We start from the raw sequence: 14,320 nt of genomic DNA on the forward strand, positions 1-14,320 counted from the left end.
AGGCCTGTTCTCCAGCCCCCTCACCAGCTTTGTTGCTCTTCTCTGGACTCGCTCCAGAGCCTCAACATCCTTCTTGTGGTGAGGGGCCCAGAACTGAACACAGGATTCGAGGGGCGGTCTCACCAGTGCCGAGTACAGAGGGAGAATAACCTCCCTGGACCTGCTGGTCACGCCATTTCTGATACAAGCCAAGATGCCATTGGCCTCCTTGGCCACCTGGGCACACTGCTGGCTCACGTTCAGTCACTGTCAACCAACACCCCCAGGTCCCTCTCCTCCAGGCAGCTTTCCAGCCAGACTTCTCCTAGTCTGTAGCACTGCACAGGGTTGTTGTGCCCCAAGTGCAGGACCCGGCATTTGGCCTTGTTAAACCTCATGCCATTGGACTCTGCCCAGCGGTCCAGCCTGTTCAGATCCCTTTGCAGAGCCTCCCGACCCTCCAGCGGATCGACACTTCCACCCAGCTTAGTGTCGTCTGCAAACTCGCTAAGGGTGCACTCGATGCCTTCATCCAGATCATTGATAAAGACATTGAACAGGGCTTGACCCAGCACTGAGCCCTGGGGAACCCCACTTGTCACTGGCCTCCAGCTGGATTTTGCACCATTTCCCACCACTCTCTGGGCCCGGCCAGCCAACCAGTTTTCCACCCAGGAGAGTGTGCGCCTGTCCAGGCCAGAGGCTGACAGTTTCCGAAGCAGAATGCTGTGAGAAACTGTGTCAAAGGCTTTGCTGAAGTCCAAGAAGACCACATCCACAGCCTTTCCCTCATCGAGCAGCCAAGTCAAATTATAACAATAATTTCAGTCAATTTATAAAAACAGTTGTTCAAGGTTGGGGACTGCTCCTCCAAACAAGAAATGACAGCAGTTTTTGCAGTTGTTTTACAAAATCATATGCTACGGTCATCAGCTCGAGGATCTTTCGTTAGCAGATACCTTTATGTCAAGGACAAGGAACACCAAGATGCTTTTTTTCAAGAAAAAGGAGCACTCATTACAAAAATAAAGAAAATGCAGAAAAGGAATGAGTTCTTGATCCCAATCTTCCACAGCTAAAGATGGGTAAATCATTATATTGTGATTTGTGAATTTTTGTTTTTATTTAAAATAAATTATAATGAGGAAGCTAACCTTTCTATTCAATAAAATAATGTAATGCTAAACAGCATAATATCTTGTTTTATAAAGTGTCAAAATTTAGGCCAACAGGTAAACAATAGAATTGCCTTTAGTGGCTCCAATGTGTCTTTTCATTATCTGAAACGTATTAAAAATATTATTCTTGTGAAGTGAAGAAACTAGTGCATCTTGATGAAGAATTATTCATTAAGAGGCAGGAAGTCTTATACACTTATTTTAATAAATTTTGTGTGTTGAGTGTCAGAACTTTCTTTACAGCCTCAAGCAAACATGAGTGATTTTGATATTATATTTATTTATTTGGAGGAATATTTTACTATTAAGATTTTTTTAAGCTGATTTGAAACAGTTTGTTTTATTCTTTATTCTGTTGAAAGGTATTTCCTAGTGCTGCATTAACTGTATTCTTTGTTAATATATACCTACCTTTACTCTAAGTTAAAAAGATTTGTTTTTACAATGGTCCTGGGGCTAAAGCCAGGAAGAATTAACACCTGTAGTTAAATACCTTTTTCAAATTTAGAAGCAAACATGCAACAAGATAAAAGTCACAGATGTGAGGGCTTGGAATGATGCCTGGTGAGAAAACTCACCTTTAAATAGTATTATAATAATACAGTTGTACAGCAGAAACAGACAATATTGCTTAAAAAAAACAAAGTCAGGAAGCAACTTAAGAGACCGGGAGACGAAACATGGTTCCACATATCAGTTTCAATCTTGCATTTCTAAGGAATTCTGGAGTGTTCCTGCTATGAACATCTTCGTGTCATCATCCTTTTGGTTCTCTTGATTAGGCATTTCCTAAAGGACCTTCCAGTTCCACAATTTGAAGTTTTAGGCATAACACACTTTCATCTTTATTAATTTTTTATTTTTATTTATTCTTTTTCATAAAAATGCCCTTAGGCCTCTCTGCAGATCACATTGCCTTTGGTACAGGAACTGTCACAGTAGTCCCAGTTGTAAAGAGAACCATGTAAATCAATGAGGCTCTGTACAAGCACAGGCATCTGCCTCCTGGAATCAGCTGCAGGTTAAGAGGGTAACTTAAGATAATACACAACAAGTGAGTGTAACAACTGGTGGGACAAAGGCAGTAAGACAACGTGATTATTACTATGTTTACATGGTTATAGTTCTAATGATGGGAGGTTTTTCCTTTGGTTAGTTTTGAAGAGGAATTTGAAAGAAGAGAGGATAGTAGAGGGAGCAACAGAAGAGAGGTACTGAGGTTAACGCAAATATAAATAATGAGTGATTATGAAAGCTAAAGGTTGTGGAGAAAAAATGCAGCCCAAGTGTGAGCATGTTCTTTGCAGTTATAAGCAAGACCAACTATTTTCTCTTTAAATCACAACAGTGACTGAAATGTCCCATATGAATGCTTGTGCAAGTGATTTGAAAGGATGTGCTGAAAGATTTTTTAAAATTGCTGTTGTTTCTGGGTTTTCCTTGTTAGTATTTTCAAATGGAGTCTCATATTGTTTTCAAATGCTTGTGTCAAGCCTTCTCTTCTTTATATGAACTGTGTGATTTAAACCTTACGGCTGGGAGATGGCTTTGAAAATATAATCTAATGCAACTTTTTCTTCTTGGGTGTGTGGTTAATCAAACAAAATCTTACAGGCCTCTATCACTAAATTTTTCTCAATAGGGACTTCAGTCCTAAAATCAAATAATAATAGTTTAATGATTAATGTATGCAATCACTTTACTACTGTTCATTTTAGGATATATTACTCATTTGATTTTAAATGGGTGTGTCAGTAAATGGGTTGGGCTTCTAAACTTGATGCACAAGGATGAAAACTCTTGGATGTCTTGAGCTATGATAAAGACAGGTTTTCATTGTTTGTATTTATTCAAAGTGCTACACTGAGAATTTCTTCACAGAGCCTTTTGCTTAACCCACATATCCCTTCTTGGGCGTCCTGCTGCCACTTTTCCTTCATCAACTATGTTGCATAAAATCTTTCCTTCTAAACACCTGTATAACCTGTCCCTCACAAATATCCCATCTGATTTAAACTATTTAGAAGTTAGGTTTTACTGCCAGCCTCTTCCTATTTGGCAGCTTCAATCATCCATTTGTGTAAGATTTAAATAAGCATTTTTTTTAATTACTTTGGGGGTATACAAAAGGCTTTCCACCTCATTGTCTTCCTTAAAACAGTCTCTGACCACAGCACTTGGAAGGAAATCAAGGGTAGGCATTTTTTATGTTGTGATAGTGTCTTTCATGCAGTGACTGGTTTGCTCTCGTTTGCTCCGTGTGTATCCAGATGTTCTCATCATGATGACCATCATTTGTATATATTGGACTATCAGACTGGGATCTTGTTTCCTTATTCATTCCCTGATACTCTTATGTATTACGGTCAGATGAAACTTCGTGTATGCTTTAACTGAAACCTTTATTGTGCGTTTTATAATTTGATTCTTTTTCTATAGCAGAAACACTGATCTGTGCAATATAAGCTCCTCAAGAGTTGAATGGCCCAGAAGGAAAGCGCTCATGCTTAGGAAAGCTTTCTTGTCATCCTGTTACTAATTTCAGCAATTCTTTAAGCAAAATACATGTTCTGAACTAGATTTTAGACTCTGAAAACTTTGCTGGGTCCTTCACCTTTCTCTTAAAGCTCATATTATTTTTCATCATCAAGAGCACCAGATGAAAGCATTTTACTGCACCAAACCTGATAGCATTTTATCTTAATACACTGTGTATTTTACATTCTGGAATTACAGCACTGTAAATACATGTGTATGTGCTTTGCTACTTGACATGGAGTGGTTTGAATTCTAGCCTGCAGGCAGAGCTGTGAGCTCCCACACATGAGGAGCTGCTGCCTTTGTGCCTGGGTATCGGGTTGCCCAGGAACTCAAACAGCATGCATCTAGGACAATTCATGTATGACCACCAATGTAATCCGCAGCAATCATTGATTCAAATTTTCTTTTTATACTTAAGTTTCACATGCATTGCTTACCTTAGTCTTGATGCCTTTACAAAGGTAACAGAAGTAACAAGGTGGGGTCTATGTGAACCAATCCATATGTGGGGGAGGTACTTCCCACATTGTTCCAAAAGTAAAAACTGACCCAGCTTGAAATCTCAAATTCATTCTGTCATTCTAAGATATGGAATGAAATCTATGTACCTTTGAAGGATGTCATGAGTTCACAAGGAAAGAAGTTAGGCAGATAATTCAACTAAGGGGAAGAAAGTATTCCTTATTATTCCCTTAGTACCTCTCAAAAGTTCTTTTAAAAGATCAAAGACATTTTCATGCAAATTTTAAATGATTGACGATATCCATCTGCAGATGGATGAGCTCAGGAGCAGAATTTTTGTCTCATAAAACAACAAATCCTGTCCTGGAATAATGAGTTACATGAGCAAGTGGATCACTAATATCCCATTCTTTGGTTTGTTAAGCTTCCTTTTCTCTTCGTGACTAATTACTGTAATAGGTTTAGATGCACAAGCTGTCTGGTGCGGTTTGAAAGCTTATACAGAACAAATAAATGCTGCTTATTAATGTCTGTTTTAAGCAAAAATTTTGGTATGAATGAAAGAGTTGACCCTTTCCTTCCCATTAGAATCAAAACTCTCACCTAGCTGTCATCAGTTTACATTCTAACTGCTCCATGTCCTTTCTGTTTTAGCAAATACTGTTGAGGCCCCATCGTGGACTCACGTTGTTGGCTTGTTACACACACCTTGGATGTTCCTCCATTAACTTTGGTCAGTCCACACAAGGTGCCTCCTCTGGTCTTCAAACATGAAAAAGATCTATTCTTTGCTGTACCTGCTCACATCTTTCTTTACTACTAAGATACTGATAGACAACTTTATCAGCCATTTGTGGGAGCTGGAGGAGGAGGGGGCAATATTGTGTTTTCATTGATTGCTTGAGAGGGCGAAGATTCCACATAGACATGTAGCAAGGCACCTCACAATTATCATCTGAGATCAACAAGGTCAGCCATCACAGTGATGCTAACACTGGTGTCTCTTTGTTTCTCTAGGGTCTTTATTTCACATGTATCCACCACAACCTCATTACACTTCAGTATTTTGCACAGCAACAGTTTTTCACTATACCACTTAATTAATTTTTATTAATTTTTATTTTAAGGATACAAAAATACAATGTTGAAGAAGCCTTCATAAATGAATTCTAACAGAGGTTTTGGTTATACTGATGATTTGAAATTACATCATTGTGCATTGTTACATTGTGTAGTTAATAATTCCTATCTAAGTGGCTATGAAAAGGTATCGAAATAAATTCAAATTAGTCAGCAAATAAAGGTTCACATTTAAAAGAATTTCCTGTATAAATCCTGAATGTCAAAGGTCCTGACAATTACTGAATAGCTAATTAATGCTAAGAATTACGTTGCCTGCCAGTGATTTGTCTGATGATAGATTTATATGAGGTATCTGTAGGAAGTATTTTTAAATGAGTTCATTATTGATGGATTTCACATCTGCATCTGCCAGTGGGTATTTGTTTAGTGATTGGTTGGTGTTACTGTCTATTGCTCAGAAATCAGACCTAGCTGAGCCTCCTCCCTTGCTCCTAACTGCTGAAGAATGGGAAAAAAATAAAGCAGACATCCACGCAACAAGGAAACTCCATAAGGCTTTGTGCAATATGCAAGGAAGACATTGCAATTCAGCCTTGGGCACAGGTATAACTGCATGAACTGCACAACTGTATGTGAAAAAGAAAAAATTTCCAGAATTACTGTGAAAAATCATTAGGTGGAGGAGGAAAGGAAAGAAATTAAAAATTCTACTTTAAGACACCATTTAGTACTTAATACCTGGTCCCAGCTCTCAGTGGCCAACTCTGAAAATATTTCAGACATGGCACGGTAGAGAAAGGTTGGCAGGGTTTGTTCACTTCTGAAGTTACAACAGCAGAAGAGAAGGTAATCAGCCTTTCTGGTTTTGCAAAGTAGGTAGTGGCTAATTTTTATTTCATTTAAACTCCTGTTAGATATGATTCTAGACTTCACTCATCAGAAGAGTAAATATTCACCAAATAGAAAATTTAAGATATATTTTGTTTTCTCAGAGGTTTTTCTAACTGCAGTTTAATTCAATAGTTATTTCTATTGGTAAAGTAGAAGTAGGTGCACTCTTAATACCAGTCAGTTCCTTAGGTTATCTGACGAAACACTTGCCTTTTCCCTTTACAGCTTTATTCAATGCATATATGTAGCATAAGCATAAATACATCATACTTTATTACATTTTCTCATAGAATCTACCATCTCAAAAATATTAAGAAAAACACCCAAGTGACTGATGGAAGAAGAGTGCTGCTTCAGAGAGGTGATGACGGTAATTAGAAGAATTATCCCAACTGCTGGCAACTTTCTTTCCACAGTGCATTTCAGGGTGGGTTTTTTCTGCCTGTTCTCCGTTTTAATTTTTCTTGGAGACTTTTTACAGCCAAGTGTGTGATACGAATCAAGGTCTTTTAATAACCTTAGATACAGGGTTTTTGCTTCTTTTTTCCCCACCATTAATTGGAGGTGTGTAATTGTCCACAGACAGGTGGGATGGATCTGGCGAAAGACTATTCTGCCAGTCTCTGGCTACCCCTGCAAATCTAAAACCCTGACAAGAGAGAGCAAATGACAGCACTCATTAAAAAGGTTACTTTAGATTTGGCACAAAAAGGGAAATGCCTCTGGAATTCTTTTTGTCCTCAGCGTTTCCTTAGCTTTCCTCCCTCAAGGGAAAAAAAAGCAACTGTATCTGAAAGCCTTCCCTTCAGCTGGCTGCTAGCCATTAATCCTTTTGTGTTTGCCAGCTCAATAGTGCACACTACTTGTTCTGATTTTCACTCCTTTCCCAGTTTTTCCTTCCTCTAAGAGCCAACAGCCTTTTTTGTCCAGCTCTATATCCTTTGTCAGGATAGAGCTCAACAGCATTTGGTGGGAATTTAGGTCAGATAAAGGTGAAGTTTTCTTGTAGCCTGTGAACATGCTTTCTCTTTTGTTTTTTTGTATGTGTGAAATGATGCATTTGATGTATATCACTTCTTGAAATTAAACGCCTCTGAGGGGAAAAAAATTAATCAGCTTTTAAGCACTTGTTTTATAATCTTTTCCTCCAGTCAGTAGCAGTTGGCATTTCTTGCTTTCTGTCCTTCCATGTGTTGTTAACACAAAATTCATATTGGTTTAAGATGCAATATCTTAAATAATATCTATAGAAAATACATTTATTTCCACCAGAAGGACTGCAGTAGTAACAGAAAGAAACTGATGACCCATCAGGCAGTCAGAATTTTTCTTGTAAGCATTTTTTACTTTTCAGCTTTCAGAATGATTTAAAGTCAAGTTTGGTTTGGTATTTTTCCTTTACAAAACAGGTGCTGCTTTCACGTTCCCATGTATTCCATAAAGTGAGTCCATTTTTGTATAACTACTCAAGCACATAATACATGCACATTTTAATTAAACTACTTACGTATATTCTTAAGAATATCTTAATGTATTAAGTGTAATCATCTTGGAAAGTAATTTTTATTCTAGATTTTTAAGGTACTAAATATAATTTAAGATTATTTTATGATGAAGCACTTTATTCTATTTTATCATCTTTTTAAAAAACATATGTGAAAACATAGTTTGTAACTAACTGAGCTATACATTTTTATACTAAGCAGGAATAGTTTAAGTCATGAAATTTTATGTGAAATATATGGAGATTTACAAAATTCTCTTATCATTTTAATTATAAAAATGCACGTATTATAAAATGTTCATGGATTGATGAATAAACTGGTTTTAACTTCTATAATCTGTTTCATCTGTTCCAAAGATATGAAATTTACTGTAAGTAATTGTAATTATTTTTTCAGGCATGCATGAAAGCCTTTGAAAAAATTCATGGGTAAAAAGCCTTGTCCTCTATGTAGGAAAGAGCAGTAACAGACCAGAGTAATACATGATGGGGCACGCTTGTTTAAAACAAAGTGTGCTATTAGGCAAGACTTGCTTCTCCTACAGGTGTGGCACTGGACAATATTTATTTCTAAATAATATTCTAAATGTGTTAAAACTTTACTATGATAAGAAGCTGAACAGAATGAATGCGCTACACAAGTTAAAGTTAAAAAAAATGTGTAAATTTTTTTCATATAAATAGTAAAATTATACAAATTGGAGTTTCCTCTTCAGCAATATTGTGTCTTACAGAATTAAGGCCTCCGGGAGGAAATATATTGTTAGAAAATATTATAAAACCTTGAGATAAAACAGTGTCTTCTAAAGATAACAACTGGGGAAGCAATTATTTCAGAAAAAGGTATGTTATATTTCCTTCTTTGGTCTGTTTCTTTGGTCTGATTCAGCTCCCTTAACTCAAAACTCCTGAATATCAGCTTCCTACCTCTTCCCTTATTCCTTATACACATCAACCAGGCAGCACTGGAGGCACTCAGTTATTTTGTCAATCTGTTCATTCCATCCTCTTTACAAAGTAGAAGTAAGGAAAAAAAATTAAATATTTCAGTTTACGACTTGCCTTCAGCCTAGGCCAACAACAGTGGAGCTTTCTGTGAGGCTCTCTACTTCCCTTCACCTTTCAATAAACCACAGTAATTTGTTTTCCTGTAGAACTATACACAGGACGTACAGTAAGGGGAGAAACAAATACATTCAGAAACAATCCTAACTCTTTTTCATTGTCATTGCTCCTCACTGGACACTGAACTGGACAGTTCCATTCCACAGCTTTGCCTTTCTCTACCTTCTGCCGAGATGCAAGTCAGACTGTAATAAATCAGATGATTCCATACAAAGGCAGTCTGTTGCAACCTAAATCAGTGGCAGGTTTAAATCAATACTTAAATTGGTTGTTTGGGCTTTTTTAAATCATGGTTTTAGTTAAACAAAAGAGTGCTTGCAGAAGAAGCCTTGCTACCATCGTCATTTCTCATGCTTACTTGGTTGTATCCTGTTAGAGGAGAGCTCTGTAGGCAAAGACCCTCTCTTGCTGTGTTATGCCTTCATGTACACTGGTGAAGTTGGTATCTTAGAGGTGATCTTGCAGCCTGTTGCAACAAAACTGACATGACTGTTCTGCTCTGTAATGAGAGCACCAAGGGAGAGAAAGAAAATGTTGTTTTCAGCCTTAACACTGCAACAGCTACCTGGTTGCTGTTGCTCCCTTTGTTAATCAGTGCAAAGTTCTTCACTGTAACAAAGAAAACAAATATGGAGGTAACTGAAGACACTAATATTACCCTTGAAAGTGCTCAAACATTTGGAAGTCTGGAAGAAGTGAATCCTTTGGTGGATCGTGACTGTCCTCAAGTAGCATGATAAGAACCAACAGCAGAATATTTAGATGTTTCTTCATAAGAAACGGGGCAAATGGTCATGTGCCTCTTTCCCACTAAGACTGCCGGTTTTCTGCAGGTTCAAGATACCATGCTCAGCTACAAAAAAGGTCTCAGTAAAGAGAAGCTGAAGAAAGCAAGTTGCAGCTGAGTATCATTTATTACAATTTCTCGTTTGTTTAAGGCACGGGTGGACGAGGTGCTGAGGGCCATGGTTTAGTTTTTGATAGGAATGGTTGGACTCGATGATCCGGTGGGTCTCTTCCCACCTGGTGATTCTATGATTCTATGATTCTCACCAAACTTCTGACAGTTATGGTATCCATCTACCAAGCTACCCACAACGGCTTTTAGGGCCCCTACCTTATGTACCAATTTTGGGGAGAAACAGCCTGGTAGACCACAATTTTTCATCACATGATTGTAAACCATGGGAAGGTCTTTATTTAACATAGTTTCCATATATAGCCCACAGCACTAGAAAACCATTCTTATATGTAACACCAGGATTTTTCAGCGAACAAAAAGGGCACGGCGTTTTCACCTTCTATTAAGAATAAATGTATAAAGTCTTATCCGATGGACTAACCAGGTTTAAATGAATTCAGTAGTAGTTATGATTAAAGGACATATATTTATTTTTCTCAGCAGCATTCAAGAGGGGAATGTAGATGACTTTTTCTGCTGTTAGCTCTTACACTCTTAAGCATTGGTTAATGAAAACACTAAAGAAATTTTTTGCAAGGATTTATCCATTTCCAGACGCTAAAAAGCTTTTCTAAAATAAATCTTGCCTCCCAAGATTGCACTGTGCTTTTAAAATGTCACTTCCTAAACATTATCATAATCAAACAGCACTACAATTGAAAAGAAAAATCAAATTTTTTAATAACCGTACCTCCTCTGGAAGGATCACAAAGGTTAAACGTGAAGTTTCATACTCTTAAATAAATATCACAAAATAAAAAACAAGGTCTGAAATATTAGCACTAGGAAGGACACGTATTACTTGTTGCAGGGCACTACCACAGCCCTTATTACACCTATCGTTAAAATTTTTAATAATCTAGATCAAAGGAGAAAGGAAAGGTCACTGAAACCAAAGCAGGCTACTTTTTAGCACTATGGTACACAGAAAGCACGGTGTTGCTTCAGCATGTTAGGTAGTGAATTTCTTTGATCCTACCTATAAATGTCACTTCTGTATGTCATTTAATTGTAGTATAGTCTTTTATTGGTGCAATTAAATCTCCTCAAACGCATTACACTATCTCCAGCTTTGCTGAAAATATTGCCATTGTTTAGGGAGCGAGGCAAGTCATTGTGAAATGATGTAGCTGACTTTAGTTTCTTCCTCCCCCCTCCGCTTGATTTCTACCAGCGATTTTAATTTAAATCTCACCAAACAGTATAATGGTCCTGGAATTTGTTTAGTCATTTGACTTCCTTTATCACATGGAGATGGTAAACATTCTGTTGCTAACTTGAAGTGGCTCCAAGCAGCAAAACTAGGAGGATATTAAACCTGTAAAAGCTTATCAACTGATTCATTGATATGCTGTAAATTCCAGCCTTTTCATTTTACTTTTGAGGGTTGCCATAAGTCAACACATTAGGAAGCAATTTGCTGACATTGGATCACTTAAAAAGGCTTCCCTGTGGACAAAGTTCACCTTGGTGCTTTGTTTCATAGTTTTATTTTATCATAGTCTTTTGCTGCTGTACAGATGACTGATGTAGTTTTGCATACTGAGAGAGCATTTGAAATACTCAGTTTATGCCATTCTATTTGACTTTCAAGATGTCACAGAAGAAATATAGAGATACAGTGTTTTCAGAAAGAATTTCTAATCCGTTTCAGTTGTTTGGGGGAGAAAAGGTTCAGTATTGCACATTGAAACACACCATGATCTAGTGTGTGAATTTTATAACGCATTAACAAATTATACAAAATGCTTATTTCCTTTCTATTCACACTAACTATGCATTTTGCATGAATTTTGAGTTAATTTGTAGTTATAATATTTTTTTCTTCCCAACCTTAGACTTTATTTGCTGATTGATGGATATGGTTTGGGTCAGGTCACGCTGCAGAAAATACAGGAGTAGCTCAAAGCAGATAGTATCTTAGCAGCAAGGGAACTTCATAGATCACTGTCTCAGGCAGAAGAGTTTTTGTCCCTTTATTTTTAGTTTGTCCTCAAGGAGGCTCATAAGGGGACTTTCAGGATCACTCAGTGAAACGGGAAAGAGAAACAAGAGTGCAAGCTCTGGGAAGGAATGGAGCACTGCTCCCTGCTGAGGGAAAAGGGACCAAGCAGCACAGGCAGAGAGAGAGAAGGAGTAGTGCTTGCTGAATGCACCCCAAGCCCCTCTCTGCCTCCGCGCTCAGGCTCACCTGTTGGTGGTTGAGTCACATTCCCTGGAGGTGTTTAAGGGACGGGTGGACGAGGTGCTGAGGGGCATGGTTTACTGCTTGATAGGAATGGTTGGACTCGATGATCCGGTGGGTCTTTTCCAACTTGGTGATTCTATGATTCTATGAAGTCTTCTCAGCAGCCTGTACAGTCACAGTACAGCTCACAAAGGCATGCCAAGCCCTAGAACCAACAATACCATGTTGCTCTCCCATTCACAGAAACAGACAGCGGATATGGGCAGGGTTAAAAGGCAGTTGCTTTTCCTCAAATTTTGGCTCCCAAGAGTTGGTTGGATAGCATCGTCATGGCTGCTCCAGCTTTCTCTTACGTCACCCTAGCTTGCTTATGAAAACAGTTCAGGTCTGTTCAAGTTTGATAACAATGTAAATGAAGATCAAGCATAGTAGATCAGGAACAAAAGCATTTTCAAATGGATCAACCTTCATTTGATGTTGGACAGGAACCATGAATTATATCATAGAATCATAGAATCACAGAATCACCAGGTTGGAAAAGACTCACCGGATCATCGAGTCTAACCATTCCTATCAGGTTAAGTAATAATCTTAATTCCTTCTTCCTGAAATCATATTTTAAAATTAAATCAGTAAGAGCACTCATGGGAGCATCTTAGAGCTCATGACGATGAGATTGCTTAGCCCTACATGCAATATGCAGAAACATATTTAAGGCAGTAGGTCATAAAAGCCAAGGAAAAGACCTAAGATCCATCTTCTCTCTTTGGTTATCACGCCTTCTACTAATTATAGAATCATAGAATAACCAGGTTGGAAGAGACCCACCAGATCATTGAGTCCAACCATTCCTGTCAAACACTAAACCATGCCCCTTAGCACCTCGTCCACCCGTGCCTTAAACACCTCCCTGGACAGCCTGTTCCAGTGCCCAGTGCCCAATTCTGTGAAGAATTTTTTCCTAATGTCCAGCCTAAATCTCCCCTGGCGGAGCTTGAGGCCATTCCCTCTTGTCCTGTCCCCCATCACTTGGGAGAAGAGCCCAGCACCCTCCTCTCTACAACCTCCTTTCAGGTAGTTATAAAGAGCAATGAGGTCTCCCCTCAGCCTTCTCTTCTCCAGGCTAAACAACCCCAGCTCTCTCAGCCGCTCCTCGTAAGACTTGTTCTCCAGCCCCTTCACCAGCTTTGTTGCTCTTCTCTGGACACTCGTTTCCCAACAAATAACTGATGCTCATCTCAGTTCTACACTTCCTTTGACTAATACAGCTGTACTCTCTGTGCTGCGCCCAGATGGGTTAAGAACAATGCATCTGTCTTGGGAAAGTTCAGTGATTAAGATCCCGCTTTCTCTGAAGGATAATGGTCCATCACTGGAGTCAGACAACCTGATGCTTTTAATCTCTAAATCAGCACCGGACACAAGCCGCAAATGGCAACAAGATTCTACAGATTATGCAATTATCAGGCCTACTTGTCCAATGGCTCACAATTCATCCACATGTGGACTACCTATAAGTAACTGCAAACCTAACAGCAGTCAACTGACTTTGCAGGTTCAAAAGATCAGCAAGTCTGCAAGTTTCTGTGTCCAGTCCTGAGCTCCCAGTTTCAAGCAACACAAGGGTCTCCACAGGCAGCAAAGAGGATAATAAGAAACCTAAATAGAAGAGTTGAGGGAATTGGTGATCACTTCTTACAGAGAAGATAAAGGGAAATGTAACCTTTCAGGCATGGGAAGAGCCCATGCAAGCAGAAAGACTTGTCTTGCTATGGACACTTGAGAACCAAACTGAAGATTAAAGTGGGGCAAGGGCCATTCACATTTGACATTTACAAAACCTTGGACAATCAAACACTGGACTATACTGCGTAAAGCCAGCACAGAAATCACATTGCAGATAGTGCCTGCCAGGCTGGTTAAATATCAGGAATAACATAGGTGTGTTTGATCCTCTCATGGGGAACAGATCAGGTGTCTCCAGGTCCCTGCCAGCCACGCGATTCTTGAACTTTAACAAAATCTCCCGTGAAATGAAAAAGAAAGTTTGAAGCTGTTTAAGTTTCAAATAGCTTAGGCAAGGTAGTGGTCAGGTTCTTAATAGATGAAAATTGCCCGTGCAACTATTAAGATATTGAAAATTACTTGCATGTTACATAACCAGCATAGTCTTCTATGAGCAAATCCCACTTGCCTCAAATAGAAGGATCAAATTAATTCTGCATCTCTCTTAAGCAAAGGGCTGCAATGTCTCTGAACGTACAGGAATCTCCATCACATATCACATCTCATGTATTTTATAACCCTGAAAATATGACAATCTCAAACCGGACCTGGATGAGGGGATCAAATTCACCCTAAGTTTGTGGACGACACTAAGCTGGGTGGAAGCGTCGATCCGCTGGAGG

The 14,320-nt window shown here is 38.7% G+C and overlaps 1 protein-coding gene across 1 annotated transcript in view; it reads left to right on the forward strand.

Moving 5' to 3' along the window:
* Window positions 1–8,430, forward strand: part of RNF32 (ring finger protein 32) — an 88,220-nt gene extending 79,790 nt beyond the window's left edge. The window contains 9 exon segments of the mRNA XM_069860099.1: window positions 825–898; window positions 900–974; window positions 976–1,058; window positions 5,691–5,752; window positions 5,754–5,846; window positions 7,544–7,576; window positions 8,036–8,056; window positions 8,058–8,161; window positions 8,373–8,430. Coding sequence (XP_069716200.1) covers window positions 825–898; window positions 900–974; window positions 976–1,058; window positions 5,691–5,752; window positions 5,754–5,846; window positions 7,544–7,576; window positions 8,036–8,056; window positions 8,058–8,161; window positions 8,373–8,430 — 603 coding nt within the window.
* Window positions 8,431–14,320: the final 5,890 nt, after the last annotated feature.

This window comes from Phaenicophaeus curvirostris, chromosome 6 (genome assembly GCF_032191515.1).
Source record: "Phaenicophaeus curvirostris isolate KB17595 chromosome 6, BPBGC_Pcur_1.0, whole genome shotgun sequence".
NCBI classification, from domain to species: Eukaryota; Metazoa; Chordata; class Aves; order Cuculiformes; family Cuculidae; genus Phaenicophaeus; species Phaenicophaeus curvirostris.